Source organism: Polypterus senegalus, chromosome 5 (assembly GCF_016835505.1).
Source record: "Polypterus senegalus isolate Bchr_013 chromosome 5, ASM1683550v1, whole genome shotgun sequence".
Lineage (NCBI taxonomy): Eukaryota > Metazoa > Chordata > Cladistia > Polypteriformes > Polypteridae > Polypterus > Polypterus senegalus.
The window spans coordinates 141,735,990-141,754,449 of NC_053158.1; the positions used below are offsets into that span (position 1 = coordinate 141,735,990).

Below are 18,460 nucleotides of genomic sequence, written 5' to 3' on the forward strand. Positions count from 1 at the left end.
CTCATATTGTATACATTTCCTTAACTTGTCCTGCTTAGAAAGTCAGTAGTTCTGCTGATAATGAGGTTAATCCTGCTCTTTATTTAATACTTACGCTTCTGACAAAGAAAAATTATTACGCACTCATCCTATTCTAAGGGTTTAGCTTGACTTTTAAAAACCTGCACAAGCTGCATCTGAAAGTAAGTCATTCAATGTATTAGTGGATCTTGAACTTTCTAATTCTTCACCTGCAACTAACAAGGTAAGTAACACTTCTTGTTCTCAGCACAGATGCTCCACAAATTCACATTTAATCTTTTTCTTGTCCAAAATAATTTCACATCTGAACTGACTCAGTTAAATTTTTAAAATATCCAAATGACACAACTATTGTAGACCTCATCTTTATTTGAAATGCAGTGTGAAATGTGCTTATTTGACTCAAAATGCTATAAAATGAAATTTTATTTTAGTCTCTGGCATGTCAGCTGACTTTATAATGAATATTCATAGAGGTTATGGGTCACTTAATTACTGATCTCTTTTAATTGATACATCATCTCAGCCATATAAATATTGAATATTTTTATGGTATACTCTTTTCTTGCTGTAAATCTTAATAAATGTTCAGTGAAAAGCACTATATAAAAAAATAAAAAACCCTAAACTGAATTAAAATAATCATTCAGGTTAGTTACATTTATTTTTATGAGAGCACACGTCCACTTGCAAGTCCAGTTTGCTACATAATATTTCAAATACTGTATAGTTCAATTATTAAAACACATGCAGAAAAAAAAAACTAAATAGAAAACTCTGTGAAGTACATGTATAGTGTAGTGTGTCTGCATTTTTTGGTACTAATAAGTTGCTTATATTGTCAAATGACAGTAAGGATGATTAAAAAAAACACGCAAATGTTATTTTCAGATTTTAACTGTAGGGCATCTGACTCAGTACATAAAAAGGTCAAGTCAACAACTATGATTTCAAATAGAGTATCAGCCAAGATCAGACAATACAAAGTTTTGACTAATGATATGCTTTTAGCTTACTGTAATAAACAGTGGTATGGTGGCTCAGCAGATGGCAATGCTGTTGTATAGTTCTAGTACACTAAACCAGATCATTACTGCATATTTGAAGTTTGTGTTCTTTCCATTTTAGTATAAGACTTGTTCTCTGTTTACTTTAATGGTTTTCCATCCTCATTCTAGAGACCTGCATGTAAAAGAAACTGATGACTCAGCTGGCCAACTGTGAATGTCAGTGCGTGTGTGACTGAATTATGCTATGGACTGGCACTCCATCCAGGGTTACTTTCTTCTCTGGTGTCGCCACAACAGTACATTTAATAAATCGGCCAATTTGAATGATAGTAGGTATATGCAGCATGTGAGTTTGTCCCATGATGAATTGATGCCCCATCCATGGCTAGATTCCACCTTGCACTCACCATGCCCAGAGTGGTATAGGTACTGATTCTCAATGGTCCTGTACTGGACAAATTGGTTAAACATAGACGGTACAGAGTTTTGACGAATGTTAAGAAATGCAGCCTAAATTGGTCACTAGTGTGTCAGTTTTATTTGGTCGTACGACACAAAATTTTAGCAGCTTCTACTGTTACGTAGAATTGAGCACTGAGTGTCAGTGAAGATAAAACTGTAATAGTGTGAAACTAAAATAGTTCCAATTAATTGAGTTCGGCAACCTCACTTCCAACTTATTATTAAGCTGTTCTCCCCAATGCCCACAAATGATTTCAGTGCCTACATAAACGGAGACACTGGTACACAATCCCAGATATTGAATACTACGGAATTAGGAAAGAGGAGAGGAGAAAAGCTATAATATTGAGACCAGTTATTGGAAGGAAAGGGAGTGAGAGCTGTAAGAGACAACAGGGACAGTCAGTGGGAGAAGGGCAAAAACAGATTGCAGGGATCATATATACTGTAGGTCAGTTGTTTTGGCACCATTAATGGGGTGGGGTTGCTGCAAGGGATGAAAACAAAAATGCCCTTGGGCTTATATACAAAATTCAGTGACTCACATTCTGTATTCTGATGCTTTTCACACAACATTAAATCACTCTTGTTGAAAAGTTCCAGGTTTCATTTTAGTTTCACTACTGTGTTTTAGTTAGCTCCACACCATCCAACTCTTACTTAAGTTGATGCTATTAATGCAAACTAATGTCTATGTATTAATTATGCATTCAAATGAATTGGTTTGTTTTTTTTGCTGTTGCTTTATACACAGTAGAGAGGTTTTGGATCCTAGACGAGTCACTGTCTGCTTGCATTTGGCACTATCACCCTGTGTCTGTAAGGACTTTTCTTAAAGTGCTCCAGTTTTCCTCCCACATCCTGAAAAGATTCAAATTAGGTTGATAAGTGACTGTAAATTAGCCTAATGTGAGGAATGAGAGTTTGTGCATGAGAGTGCTTTAATTTGAGCTAATTCCCCATCCTTATGTGGTTGTTGCTTTGGGCCTAATGCTGCCATAGGGACTGTTGGATCAATGAAGAACATTCAGTAAAGATAAAAATCAACACTATGAATTTCAGTGGAAATTCCACTATATAAAAATATAATTACAACAGTATTGTTTCATTGGCAAGTCCATTTAGTCTCCATTAAAAAGAAACAATACCGTATATCTTTCAATAGTAGCCCCGGCATTTATTCAAAAAATTACTCGGACGGCCCGGTGTTTAAAAGAGACCGGCAGTTGTTGGAGACCGGCTATTATTTGCCTCGCAGACGGAATGGTGATGGGTAAACGGGGTTCATTTGGCAGTAAAATACGGTATGGTACCGTATTTACGGCCACAAAATGTAGGCAACAACACCAGATGAACATTTCAGGATTTAATTAAATTATCAGTACAGCAGTACGGTCTTATTAAAGCAGTATACAGTACGGTACTACCGTAAGCATGAAAAACAGGTATGGTAGACGTCAACTTTCTTGCCAATGATGCCACCAGCACTGGCCTGCACCAGTCCGAATTTCGCACAAAAGCGCTCATCAGCCTGACAAGTCCCCTGCGGAACATAAGAAAATGCAATAAGCTCCAAACTCACGCATATATGTATATATTACAACATGAGACTGGATAAGATACAATAAAGTACAGTATTTACCATCTACTCGTCATCTGAATAGGTAATGATTGCTTCGTTATTTGCGAGTTCTTCTTCATCTTCCTCTTGTCGTGATGGCAACACAGGTACTCCCATTGCTTGTTGTCGCGCAGTAATCAGTTTTATCAGGATTAACGTGTCGAAGATGGCATTTTCATGTTGTTCCCGCCACCTCTGCCCTCCCTGTGGGGTTATGATTGACGTGGAGACGAAAGAGCAAAATGTACACAAAGAAATTTCTTTTTGACCTTCTCGCTCCCTTGATAGCATCCGACGACAAAACATTTTTGACACAAAAAGGTACTTACCGTATGATTCACTGCAGGAGGGTGGTAGCCCAGGTGGTACGAAAAGAGGATTAGCGTACGAAAAAGGTGGTGGGTCATTGGAGATCGGCGTTTACTACAGACCGGTGCTTAAAGGAGACCGGCGTCTATTTGTCGCGACATCTCTGCAAACCCGCCGTTTATTGGAAACGGGCGTCAATAAGAAGCCGGCCACTACTTGAAGATATACGGTATATCTGAAAGACGTGAGGTTGAAAAATACAAATTTGTAAAGGACATCTTTATTTACATATTTCAAATCTCCTAATTGTTATACATCTTCTTAAAAGACAGTAGATTATGTAAGCTATCTTGAGTAAATGTGTTATATTTTCCATTTCAGAATGAAAGCAAACCAGTGAAAATGATGTACCAGATGGGAAAGTTTCCTTTCAATTATATACCTGAGATGAAGGTGAAAGTGTTAGAGCTTCCCTACATAGAAGAGGAACTTAGTATGTTTGTCCTTCTTCCTGATGACATCGATGATGGCTCTACGGGTTTAAAGCAGGTAAGTTTATCAGATACAGAAGAAAGATTCACAGTGATGTTGAATATTTTCTGTACAAGCATACAGGCTGTAGGGATTGTGATCTGCAAAAAATAACATTTTGTACAAGTTTTATTTTGACATGACTACACATAAATTTTTTTTTTGTAAAAACAATGAGAGGGAGACATGCTAGGGGAGATATTTCAAAACATTTAACTTTAGCTGATAGCATCATTTAGATTTATGTGGTATGTAGAATAATTAGTGCTTCCTTCAATGATGGCAAGTAATCCCCTTTTTAAGGGAGCAACACACTGTAAGATAATGGCATTACATTAAACTACACTAGGAAGTTAGTAAGAGTTTGCTTTTGTAGTGTAACATCTCATTTCTTCAACTTAGATAATAGAATGTACTGTATGTAACCCAAAATGTACTACCAAGTCAGTCTTTTCCAAATCAAAGTTATTTCTTCAAAACCATTGTATATATTAATTTGTAGCATGATATTGCATTCTAAAGTGAAACAATTTAAACACGTTTTAAAAAATACCTAACCTACTCTTGTGCTTTATAATGGAGTTAAAAGAACACTACTGTCCAACATGAAAACAAAGAATTAAAACATAATGAATATGTCCACTTTGAGCCAGCAAATGGTTTGATTTAAGACAACATGCCTTCCATGTTTCTGGGGCAAAAAAAGTAAACTGGAAAGAAATAATTTATCACAGCCTCTTGGTGCTGTTTTCCTGAGCTAAGGGTATAGTGCTTGCTTGTTTATCTGCTTGTAAAATGCATTATGAGTTGAGTTTTGAGCCCCCATCACAGTTCACCAAATTTCAGAAATTTCAGGTTATGTATTAGGCGAATGTGTTTGATCAGTGGTCTGTCATGGCTCCTACAAAATGATTGTTTTTTCCTGAGTTGTGCCTCCTTTTTACTTATTATATCCTGTGTTATTTAACATAACTTCCAGAAATACAGTCATACCAAATGACAGCATGGTGGTGCAGATCACACATAAGAGTTTCACTGTGAAAGATACCCAGACACAGACAGACACTGAGACAGCCAGATGTCCAAACACATGCTTTTATTCTTTTATGCAACACACACAGTGCACCAACCCACAATAATGGCTCAGTCCTGTCCTTTTCTTCTGCCACCTCCACTCCTCACTCGCAAAACCCGCCCTTTTTATGGCACACCTGGCTGTGCTCCAGGTGCTCCATGATGATCTTCTTGCAGCACTTCCTGGTATGGTAGAAGTGCTGCATGGACCCCCGGAAGCACTCCAGGTGTGGTCGGTTCCTCTTCTGGCAGCACTTTCTGGTGTAGCGGAAGTGCTGCCATCCAGGGCTCTGAGATGGTCCAGGTGCCCCCTGGCAGTGGCCATGAACCCCAATAGGGTTGAGCCTCCAAGCTGTCCATCCGTGACCCTGATGTAATCCAGGGGGGCTGCCCTCTTGCGCTCCGGGGAAGATATTGCCCCGCTCTTGGTCCTTCCCTTTTCTTGCCTAGGGAAAGGTCCCCGGTCGTCTGCCACAACACATAACAATAAATGTGAACTGAAAAGTTTACAATGGATTGCATTTTTTCTAAAAGCCTTAGATTTTTAAAAAGCCAAACCACTTACACATCAATTCCATCTCCAGGTAAATTCACAGGACCAACACTAAGCATTATGTCCAGTGATATGTTGTGTTCACATATGATAAAAAAGTTAGTCATTTTCAAAACTGTTTAATCCAGACCAGTGTCTCTGGGTTGTGCTGGAACCTATCCCAGCCAGCCTAGGGGACAAGGCAGGAACAAACTCTGCACAGGATGCTGGTCATCGCAGGGCAAACACACACACGTTCCACACACTAGTTTTAATTTAATATTCCCAATCCACATAACCTAAATGCCTTTGGACTGTGGGAGGAAATCCATGCAAACGTGGGGAGAACATGCAATCTCCATGCAGGTAGGACCGGTACGTGAACCCTGATCACCTTACTGTGAGAGAGCAGCACTACCATTGAGCCACCATGAAGCCCTTGATTAAAAAAAAAAAGTTTAAAAAATGTGAAAATGATGCAGAGTGTGCAACAGAGTCAGACCACAATAAAACAGATTAGGGCACCACAAACCAACCATTGAATTTTATAGGGCATGCCAAGTCATTCTTCCTGGGGATATAGTAATAAAAGAACTGAGGACAACATTTTTGAGTGAATAAACTCACTGACACCCACTGTTACAAAACAATCACAGTAAAAACACATGGGGAGAATGTGCAAACTGCATGCACTACCATTCTGCCTATGCTAAAATACCTGTAGTATATTTATTAAAATGAAACCTGATCAAAACTAAATACTGTATATCCTGTCTGTTCTTCTCACTTGATTCCACGCTATGCACATGCTTAAGACTTTCTCTTGTTAGACGGCCAAACCACACGTATGCATAATTATAGGCAAAATGTTTGCGAAATTATGCAATAAAAATTTTTCCAGTGGTAGGAATGAGCTTCCATACAGTGATAAGTGGTAAGTGATACTCTTTTCAGTGATTCTTGTCTTGTTCTGTATAAAACAGAGATAGCAGTTCACATGTAGGTATCAATAATGACTTAAACAAAGTCATTCAATAATGTCAATAATAGAACTTTCAAATTAAGTGAATCTATGCCCAAGGTCCTAAAGGGTGATGCAAAGGAAGTCTAGCAGTGAAGAGTAGCATTCAGTCAGTCGCCTTTTACAGTGGCTGTATCTCACAAATATATGCTGCTTTTTGCTTATCTTCTTAAAATTACATGGATATCCAGTTTGAAAAGTGTGTGTTTTATCTCAAGATGCAAATTAGTACTCAATAAAACTCCTGTCCTGAACAATGTAATATGTTTTTCAAGTTTTAATGCTTTTGTTTTGAATATTAGATTTTAAAGCACTAGAGCAGACTAGGTTTTTTTAATCAAAAATGCTTCACTTTAGAACAAAAAGTCATGTGGCAAATTAATATATACCACGATTGTGAAGAAATAAATTGAACTTGAAAAATGCCAAAGCCCTTTAACAAGTTTTCTATATATTTCTTAGTGAGTAACAGTTCTCCCCTTTACTTTTACCTAGCTAAGAAGAAATCTGGTCTTATCAAGATGGCTTATTCTTGGCAGTAATGGCTATGTTCACATTACCAGGTTGAAGTGGTCCAATTTTGTGCCTTAATGTGACACATATCTTGTGGTTTCAGGTCACAGAAATCCTCACCTTTTCAAATCAGATTTGAGTTACATTAGTATGTGGTTCTAGATGAGACACATATCAGATTCATTGCTATGCAACATGAATGAAAATGGTCAGATTGGAATTCATGTGTTTTTTAGCCTATATGCATGGGCTGAGTGCTGTCGTCATCAGCCAGCACTGGCAGTGTAGAAAACAACAATGGAGGAAAGCTATAGCTGTGACAACAGTTACAATCCCACCATAGCTGGCTTCTTTCTAGCACCCACACATCTCTTGCAGTGACAGCAATAGCTGAAAAAACAGCATGAGCTAGCTGTCTGGATGTTTTTTCATCTTCTTGACCTAATCATGTACAGCTAACAAATTGTTTGCCATCCTCCAGAGCAAAGTGAAATGCATACACTAGCCATTTAAACATCAATTTTGTCAGTTTTTACCTTGAGTCATCTCTTATAAGACCTTTTTTGTGGTTGACTATGCAGGTTACTGGTGCACAAATATATCTTTGTGCTCACATGTGCCATTTTGGAGAACAGACACCTCCATATTACAGTTAGATACAGGATACTTGTACTTACGAATGTGAACCATCAAGACAGGCAAATCCAATCTGAGCAAAAAACTGGAACTGAGAAACGAGGTTTGTATTGTGAACATAACCAAACATTGGCCTGAACGATCATGTTTTTATTCCATCATTATCAATCATCATTCTGATGAGTGTTGCTGTGGTGGGCCCCTATCCCTTAGCATCTGGTTCCAACACATCATGAAGTATTTCCAGACTCTTCCTGGCCTGCTGAGAGATTCAGTTCAAATCAATTTACTTTTTGTGTATTTCTCTTAAATGGGTGCAACCTTGGAATGCTGTAACAAGTTAACAGGTAAAATACAGTTACAAACTTTACAAATAACACCATGTACACACATAAAAAACAGATTAGCAAAAACACAGTTAAACGAAAACAGTTTTAAAACTGATTAATGTGAAAGGACCTTAAAAATACGTCCATTATTGAGCAAGGGCCAGTTGACAACGGATGAGAGGAAAACAAAAAATCCAGTCAGCAGCATTCTTGGAGAATATAAACCTTAATGGGGGGGTTTAGGGGTTGATTAATAAAATGCAAGGTCATAAGCAAAACCAGTCACAGTCCTGGGGCCTCATGTATAACGGCGTGCGTAGAACTCGCACTATATCATGGCGTAAGCACAAAAGCCGAAATGAGTTTACGCACAGAAAAATCCAGATGCAGGAATCTGTGCGTACTCCAACTTCCACGTTCTTCTGCTACATAAATCCCGATCAGCCTGAATAGTAACGCTCGTGCAAGCGCTTTATGTAACACCCCAAGTCCTCCCGGAATTACGCCTCTTTGAATATGCAAATGAATATAAATCGCCCTTAAGCTCAGCCTTCTGTGAAAAGACAATGGGAAAAGCACGGGGGGAAATAGAAGAATTTCAGCGAATACCAAGTGGAAATAAAGGAAAAACATACTATTTGTTCAAATAAACCGTGGTATAATCAACAAAAGGAAGTTGATCGAGTGACATAGTGTGTTGGAGAAACTTGAAAGCTCACGTTCACAAAATCCCACAGTGCCGGAAATAAAAAAGAAGTCACATATCAAAGTTGTCGTGAAAAGGCGAGTTGTAGCCCACTGTCTGAGTGTCATATGAAAGCTTATTAGGGTACAGAGAAAAAAAGGCACACAGTGGGGAAAAAGCACGAAATTTCAACTTCAATCTCGACATTTCCACTTTAATCACGTAGTTTATTTTGTCATTAAAGTAGAACATCATAAACTTCATCTTAAAATTGTTTAATTAACCAGTTTCACAAATCACATCATAATTAAAGTAGCACGTTAAATGCTTTGTTTTGTATTTGATCTATGTGCTCTATGTGTGTGAATCACTACTTGCTTCTTAAACCGGCTCTCTTCCTCCAACTGGACACAGAATCCATTACATTCGTGATATTACAGCTCTCTGAATAACTAGAATACTGAGATGTATACGTGATATTTTTTTTTTTTTTTTTTTTTATTTATTTATTAATTTTATTACAATCAATACATAGCAATCAAGTTTTACAAAAAAAAAGAATTATGCTAAGAACAGATCGATCCCCACCCTTGAGAGAGAGAGCAAGCCAAACGGTGTAAAATTTAAGGCTTTTAAAAATACCTAAATCAACAAATTCTCTGTGCTTTATAAAATCATTTCAAAATATTACTGATTAGATCCTGCCATGTTTTGAAAAAAGTCTGCACAGATCCTCTAACTGAGTATTTGATTTTTCCAATTTTAAATAATATAACACATCAGTTTCCCACTGACTTAAAAGAGGAGAGTTTGGGTTCTTCCAGTTTATCAGAATAAGTCTGCGTGCCAACAGTGTAGTGAATGCAATCACAGTTTGTTTGTCTTTCTCCACTTTAAGACCCTCTGGAAGAACCCCAAACACAGCTGTTAATGGGTTAGGAGGGATTGTGAGTCCAAGACTGTCTGAGAGGTAATTAAAAATTTTTGTCCAGAATAATGTTAATTTGGAGCAGGCCCAGAACATGTGACCTAGTGAGGCTGGGGCTTGGTTGCAACGTTCGCAGGTTGGATCATGCCCTGGAAACATTTTGGAGAGTTTTAGTCGAGACAGATGTGCTCGATATATAATTTTGAGTTGTATAATTGTATGCTTTGCGCATATGGAGCTTGAGTGAATTCTCTGCATTGCTACTTTCCACTCCTTTTCTGATATATTAATTGAGAGGTCATTTTCCCAGTGTCCTCTTGGATCTTTGAAAGGAAGGGATTGTAAAAGGATTTTATATATTGTAGAGATGGAGTCTAACTCCTTGAAATTGAGCAATAATTTTTCCAGCGTGGATGAGGGTGCAAGATGAGGAAAATCTGGAAGGTTCTGTTTAACAAAGTTCCTGATTTGAAGATAGTGAAAGAAATTTGTAGCTGGAATGTTAAATTTGGAACGTAATTGTTCATAGGATGCAAAGACGTTGTCTATATAAAGGTCTCTAAGCAAGTTAATTCCAAATTTTTCCAGATATTAAAACTGCATATGTTTGTGAGGGTTGAAAGAGGTGGTTCTTTTGCAGGGTGCCACAGAAAGAAGCTTCTCCGTCTTAAAATGCTTTCTACATTGGTTCCAGATTCTAAGTGAGTGGAGCACAATTGGGTTATTAGTGTATTGCCGATAACGTGTGTTTATTGGAGCACAAAGCAAGGAATACAAAGAAGTACTGCAGGATTTTACTTCTATTGCGGTCCATGCCTGTGTATGTTCTTCTATTTGTGTCCAGGTTCTTATCGACTGTATATTTGCCGCCCAGTAATAAAACTGGAAGTTAGGTAGAGCCATGCCGCCTTCTGCCTTTTGTCTTTGTAGGGTCGCTCTTTTGATGCGTGGATGTTTAGAATTCCAAATAAATGAGGTTATTGTTGAATCTAATTGCTTAAAGAACGATTTATTAATGTATATTGGTATGTTTTGAAATAAAAAAAGGAGCTTAGGAAGAATATTCATCTTAACAGTGTTAATTCTTCCAGCTAGTGTGAGATGAAGGGTTGACCATCTATGCAAGTCTTGTTTAATTTTTTCCATACAGACGACGAAATTTTTTGATAAAGAGCTTTATGTTTACTTGTGATGTTTACCCGAGGTATTTAAACTGTTCTGCAATGATAAAAGGAAGGGTGTCTAATCTAATATTATATGCTTGCGAATTCACGGAAAGAGTACACTTTTATTCAGATTAATTCTGAGACCAGAGAGCTTTTGAAATTCTGTGAGTGCTGCTAAGACTGCAGGCACAGAATTTTCTGGGTCCGATATATACAGTACCATGTCATCTGCATATAATGAGATTTTCTGTTCCAGTCCTTCTCTGCTAATCCCCTTTATCTGATCAGTATTTCGACAATGTATTGCCAGTGGTTCAATGGCAATTGCAAACAGCAGTGGTGACAAAGGGCATCCTTGTCTTGTGCCACGTTCTAGTTTAAAGTAGTCTGAGCAAATGTTATTGATGCAAACTGAAGCTTCTGGGTTAGTATACAGTAATTTAATCCATGCACAAATGTTCGGGCCAAACCCAAACTTCTCCAAAATAGTAAAAGGTATTTCCATTCAATCATGTCGAATGCTTTTTCTGCATCCAATGATAATAATATTTCTGGGGTGTTTGATTTAGTTGGTGAGTATATTACATTAAACAGGCGTCGAAGATTTGAAGATAAGTGTCGGCCCCTAATAAATCCAGTTTGGTCTTGTGATATTATTGAGGGAGCACTTTCTCCATCCTTCTAGCTATGATTTTAGAGAGTATTTTAACGTCGTTATTCAGAAGTGAAATTGGTCTGTATGATGCACATTGTAATAAGTCCTTATTTTGTTTTGGAAAGACAGTGATTAGTGCTTGGCGAAAGGTTTGTGGAAGAGATTGGTTATCTCTGGCTTCTGTAAATGTTGCTAATAGGAGGGAGCTAGCTGAGCGGAGAATTTCTTGTAAAACTCTGCAGGGTAGCCATCAGGGCCTGCTGCTTTTCCACCTTGGAGTGACTTTATAGCATCCAGTAATTCTGATAATGACAGAGGTTTATCGAGCTCCTCCACACTAATAGCGTCAATTTGTGGTATCTGTAATTTATCCAGAAATGCATTAGATTGTATATTGTCTTCTTTAAACTCAGTAGTATATAGGGATTTATAGTAGTCTCTAAAAGTGCACATTATATTTTTGTGTTCGATGATTTTATCTCCATTCGTGTTAGTAATTACGAGATTGCGTTGCGCACTTCTTGCTTGTGAATTTGTTGCGCTAAAAGCTTATTAGCTTTCTCTCCATGTTCATAATAATGATGTCTGGATTTGTAAATTAGTTGTTCGGTTTCTTTAGTTGTCAAGAGGTTTAATTCTGAATGTAGAGCCTGCCTCCTCTTATGTAGAGTCTCGCTTGGTAGTCTGGCATGTTCTTCATCTATTTTAGTAATTTCGCTTTTTATCTCTGCTACTTTCTTCGCTCGGATTTATTTCTGTGGGAAAGATATGAGATAATCTGTCCTCTTAAGAAGGCCTTAAGAGTTTCCCAGAGTGTTCCTGCAGAGATCTCAGGGGATGTATTTGTCTCTAGAAAGAATTCAATTTGTTTGGATATAAATTCAGTACAATTCTCGTCAGCTAATAGAAGCGGATTGAGACGCCATCTGGGGTGAGTGTATGGGGCTTAGTAATTTCAGCTCCAAGATCATCGGAGCATGGTCTGAAATAACAATAGCATCGTATTTACAAGATTTAATCTTAGGCAAGAAGTTATTATCTATAAAGAAGTAATCAATCCTTGAGTAGCAATGATGTACTGGTGAGTAGAAAGAATATGTTCTTGAGTTTGGGTTTAAAACTCTCCAGGGATCTGATAAGTTGTGATCAGTTATAAACTTTGTAATTATCTTTGCGGTGTTAGTTGCGTTCCCCTGTGGAGGAAGTCTTATCTAAAAGTGGATTTAGAACACAATTAAAGTCCCCAGCCATTATAAGTTTATGAGTGTTCAGATTGGGAATGGATGCAAATAAATTTTGTATAAATTCCTTATCATCAACATTAGGTGCATAAACATTTATCAAAATCATTTTACAGTTAGATAAGTCTCCCATGACCATCACATATCTCCCTTCAGGATCCAATACTACATCTGATGCTACAAATGGTACTGTTCTATGTATGAGAATTCCCACCCCTCTAGTTTTCTTTGTAAAACTAGAATGGAACATTTGGCCAGTCCAGTCTTTTGCAGCGGAACTGATCCTTACTTAGTAAGTGGGTTTCCTGTAAAAATACTATTTTAGCATTTAGACCTGTTAGGTGAGAAAGTACTTTCTTTCTCTTTAATTCGTGATTCAGGCCTTTAACATTCCAGCTTACGAGTTAACTGTCCCATCATGGAGACACTGATTCTGAGTTTTTGGTGTCATATTATAGTCTTAACTGGAAGTGAAATAGTTTAGGTCTTAATTTCCTATTCCCCCAAGAGTTGTTGCCATGCAGCTTATTATTACGTTGATAGTTATAATTATAAAGATTGAGATGATAGATTAGATATAGATCAAGCCTGCTCTCTTTCTCTTCCCCTTAACCCCCACCCTCCCTTTTTGCCTCCCCAGGTGAGGCTAAAACCCACTTCATGCAGTCCCAGTCCTCTGACATACCCAGAGACAGAGCACGTCCAAAGCACATCAAGCCCCCATGCAGTGGCTTTAAGGTTAAAAGATAGAGATATCTGTTACCAATATAGTCTTTAAAAGAGGAAAAAAAAAAAAAAGAAAAGAATTTTGCACTTAATATATATACATATATATACACATACACATATACATATATATATATATATATATATACATACATACATACATACATACATATAATCTTCATCAATTTTAGTGCATTAAGATGATATCCCCAGATAATAAACCCAGGTGATGGTGTTAAAGATGTGTCCAAAACAAGCATAACAAGTCTTAATGCAGTAATAGCAATAACAGCAAACCAAGGGTATGATATTGAACAGTCTCATTTAGGGTACACATGAAATAATTAGAAAAGAAAAAAAAAAGAGGAGGAAAACGTAATTAAGCACAATAAAACACAAACATTTAGCCCTAGTAATACTAAGTAATGATAAGTAATAAGTAAGTAATAATAATATAAGAATATGAGAATATATGCTGATAAAAACCCGTATTTTAAAACAAATAGATCAGACAGTAGATTATTAATCCTAGCTTTATCATTTACCGCCATGACTCACAATTATGTATCAGAATAGTCCGGGATCAGCTTTCTTAACTCATTTTCTGCCTCCTCCTTGCTAGCGAAAACATAGAAATGCCCTGCCATTCCACTTTCAGTTTTGCGGATACAGGAGGCCGTATTTGACATTGGCTTGCCGTAGCAGCTGTTTAATATTATAGAAGGCGGGCGTTTGATAGCTGTTGCTGGAGAGAAGTCAGGGAAGACGCGAATTTGGCAATCTTCATATTTAATATCTTCCTTTTTTTTCCTGAGGAGTTCCATCACCTCTAACTTAAATGATAATCGTTCAAAACGGACTATAAAAGATCTTGGTCGGGTCTGACGGTGTTTGATCAGCGTGCGCGATAAGCCGCTGCTATCTCAGATTCTGCTTTAAAGTCGCCCCCGATTATTTTAGAAAAAAGTTCAGTTGCGAATTTCACCGGGTTTAAACTTTCTCGATTCTCCGGCAAGCCTTCAATTCTGACATTATACCTTCTATTCCCATCTTCTAAAGCAGCCAGTCTGTCTCCAAGTTTTTCTCCGAGTTTTTACATTCAACTGACATTTACTGCTCTTTCCTCGGCACTGGCAGCTAGATGTTCGGCTATTTCGATCCGATTCGTGAATGTCTCACTAAGATGCTCCAATCGATCAGCAAGCGTGCTCAGTTTAGCGAGTTTTTCTCAATGCGCTCTTCAATTTTACCCAGCACCTGTCGAAGTTCACGCTGTACCTCTTGACGAAGCCTTTCATTTGCCTGTTGGATTTCCTGTCGCAGACATTCATTGGCCTGTTTCATCTCCTGTTTCAGTCTCTCATGTGCCTTTGCCGTTGCTTTCTCATTAGCCTTCTCGCTTTTCTTTATATCTTGCCTGAGGTCAGCGAGCAACACTTTCAGTTCAGATAGCTCAAATGTGCCTTCTTGTACCGTAGATGAAGCAGCAGACTCTGCTGAAGCGGTGTCCCGCTGCTCCAGTCCCGCGTGATTGCGTAACTGAAGCCGCGGACCTCCCGGCCTTTTCCAGTTTCAGGTAATCCTCTCCAATCGGCGAGCTATCCACATCTGCACTCACGATCGCACCTTCGCTCCCCTTTTCGCTCTCAGCAGGCGACGATGTAGCGGACCGTGGTCCCGAGGAGTCTGTACTTTCGCCCATCTGATCCAGGTCTGTCTCTGAGAGGCCGTATCTCGAACTAGGGCTTGCTGATCGCAGCTTGGATGTAGCTTTAGTCTTCGATTCTTTCGGACCCCCCTTCTTGTTGGCCATGTTTATATGTGTTTACATATACTGTAGCGGTCCCTCTCGGGTTGAATAAATACAGGATATCTCAGAATAATAAGCAAATAATATGAAAAATAGCACCACTGCTAGCGGAGCTCCACTTCAGACGTCCATCTCTCGCATCGGACGAGACCAATCCGTGTATACGTGATATTTTTATGATGATAGGAATTAAAGCACATTATTAAACATGAGTTTCAGGGCGCATTGATTGTGTACGACCTTCGATGAAATAATTTATTGCAGCAGTACTCATGGCTCTATGTCCAATAGAGAAAGTCAATGTCAATATGGTATCTTATGCACGGTGGATGGCCACGTCCGTTGCGGACACTGCATAGCCGCCTTGTGCTCATGACACAAGCATTTAACTTTTGCCGAAATTTGTCGCTGCGTTTTTAGCTGTGTTATTTTCTCTTTCTGTTTTATATTTTTTGTAATATACAGTATATTGGCGTAGCCGCAACTGCAGTCCTTTCTTTTCTTTCCCCAAATACCCAATCACCACACAATCTGCTCTGTAATAGAAGTTAAGCCATCTGTAAGCTTAGAGCGTCGATTCTTCAAAACGTTTAAGGAACATTGAAATATCTTCGTAGTACATGTTTAATTATTCTATCCTTCACGACACTCCCAGTGAAGAATATAGATTATTTAAATGAAGTTAAAGTTTTATCTGTATAATATAATAAACATATTTTGCTGCATTTCACCTTAAAAATGATATCGTCATCATATGTAAATACGCGCTTTATAAAGTGGCTTAGGTTGTGCGATATTATAACTGTAGTGCAAGTTTACAGTGGGGTGATTGTACTTATAAGTACAAACAGTTCTACAAGGTGCAGTTGATTGAGTGCGTTTAAAGTTCTTGGGATGTAACTGTTTCTGAACTGCGAGATCCGTACAAGAAAGGCTTTGAAACGTTTTGCCGTGGCTGAGACAGCATGTCCTTGAAGCTGTATACCGATAATTCTCTTTCCGATCAGCTGCTGCTGTGAGTCACACTCAGATACAGTGATATAAATACTCTGAGTGGTGCAGTGAGAGTAATATGGAAAAAGATGATCCGCTGTGGCAACTCCTAATGTGAGGATCTGAAAGAAGAAGAAGAAGATGGTGCAGTGAGAGTAACAACACTAAAGCAGTTATGGTATTTGGAATACTATGGCTATTCCCTGGACCATTATATTGTTACAAGTTAATTACAATCAGATGCGTTACACTAATAAACAATATGCGATTAGTTTCAGTGTATTTATAAAGCCGCGTCAGGAAAATAAGGTGTAACCACACAGGAACAGTAGCAGTGCTTTGACGCTGGGTGCCGCCAGTCGGCAAAACCAAGCGGAGAACTTGCGTACGACAAGGTATGAGGTACCGTGGAAAAGTGCGCGGCTTTACGCCAAGTGTAGGTTTTATACATCGCGATTTGAACGTGGAAAAGTTCTTACGCAACATTTCTGTGCGTACGCACCGTTTATACATGAGGCCCCAGGAGAGCAAGGCCAACTGGCCACTCCCCCCCTCCTGGACATCCTACAGTATGTTCAAGTTAGACAGTCTAGTGTCCAGCTTGCCCAAGGTCTTCTCGCACTGAGCCATGCCTTGTACACCTACCAAGGGAGAATTCTAAACTACATGCTGAAACCACCTTACTGGCTCCTCTCGATCCAAAGAAGTAGCAGGTCTACTTGTAAGTCACCCCATATTGCTGAGTTTCTTCGCTAGTAATAGAGAGTGACTGCTGCAACCCTGTGCAGGTACCCGATATTGGCTTCTTCCACATTAGTGTGGTCACATCACATTCCATATAACCATAGGTGGGGATGAGGAGTAGGATGTGCACCGAGTAATAAACTGAAATCTTCACTGAGGACTTGGTCCCTGCTTCACCACCATGGTCAGTCTGATGATTAGGTCTACCCTCACTCATGAGAATGACCCCAAGACTTTAACTCTTCCACTTAACAAGGAAGTCCAAAGCAGCTCTGAGCACATGCCTACAATGGAGGGCACACTTGTCATGGGCTTCTTAAATTTTGTATTTGTTGTCATCAGGTGACATTACATTTATTTTATAGAAAAAACGCTCTGCACACTTTTAAACAAAACCTCTACATATAAAAAAGTGTTCTTACAATATGTCTGAATTACTTAATGAATGAATGAATTACTGTGTCTCTCCTTTTGTGTTTGATAGCTTGAGCAAGGGCTGACACTGGAAAATCTCCAAGAATGGACAAAGAGACAAAACATGGACACACGCACAGATGTTCATGTCCACCTTCCTAAATTCAAACTGGAAGATGATTATGAATTAAATTCTATTCTTGAAAATATGGGCATGGTGGATATCTTTGATGGCAGCAGAGCTGACTTATCAGGGATGAGTGGAGGCCCTGGCCTGTTCCTGTCACAGGTTTTGCACAAGTCCTTTGTTGAGGTGAACGAGGAGGGCACTGAAGCAGCAGCGGCCACTGCTGGCATTATTGCATTTTGCATGTTACAAGAAGAGCATTTTAAAGCTGATCATCCATTTTTGTTTTTTATTCGGCATAACCCGAGTAAAAACATTCTGTTTTTTGGCAGATATACTTCTCCATGAAGGAAACTTTTCCAGACCTACAAGTTTGGTCTGTGTGTTTTTGCATTAAAAATTGAATTATATAATTTTTTGCTTGATTTCAGAATTAATTGTTTTGGATTTGACATGTTTTAAAATGTTTTAATCCATGTGTGTAACTGTACAGAATGGAAAATGATATTAAATTCATGATTACCTATAAATGTGGAGTCTACTTGAAAATACATTTTCTAAATTTCTAACATTGTTAACAGTTGTCATGTGAGTTTAGTGTCATTGTCTTGTACCTTTTCACCATTACTGTAAATAGTAAAGAATCTGAATAGGCATTGGAAACCTGTGCACTACCTGGAAAGGAGCACCTGACCCAGAGAACCAATAAAAGCTAAAAGGGGAGGAGCCTAAAAGGTGACACTGAAGGTGCAGTAGCCAAGAAGAGGAGAGGAAAAGAACAGCGCCAGAGAGAAACCCATGTAAATCAAGGGGAAAAGTATGCCGCCTGCAGAAGATATCAGGTGAACCTGTGTTCATATGTTTTATAGAAGGAAAGAGAATTCAATAATATCAAGAACCCTTTTACCATGA

The 18,460-nt window shown here is 38.5% G+C and overlaps 1 protein-coding gene across 1 annotated transcript in view; it reads left to right on the forward strand.

Moving 5' to 3' along the window:
• Window positions 1-18,076, forward strand: part of LOC120529540 (leukocyte elastase inhibitor-like) — a 47,370-nt gene extending 29,294 nt beyond the window's left edge. Inside the window, exons 6-7 of the mRNA XM_039753422.1 lie at window positions 3,805-3,972; window positions 17,492-18,076. Coding sequence (XP_039609356.1) covers window positions 3,805-3,972; window positions 17,492-17,896 — 573 coding nt within the window. The 3' untranslated portion in view covers window positions 17,897-18,076. The remainder of the gene's footprint in view (window positions 1-3,804; window positions 3,973-17,491) is intronic.
• Window positions 18,077-18,460: the final 384 nt, after the last annotated feature.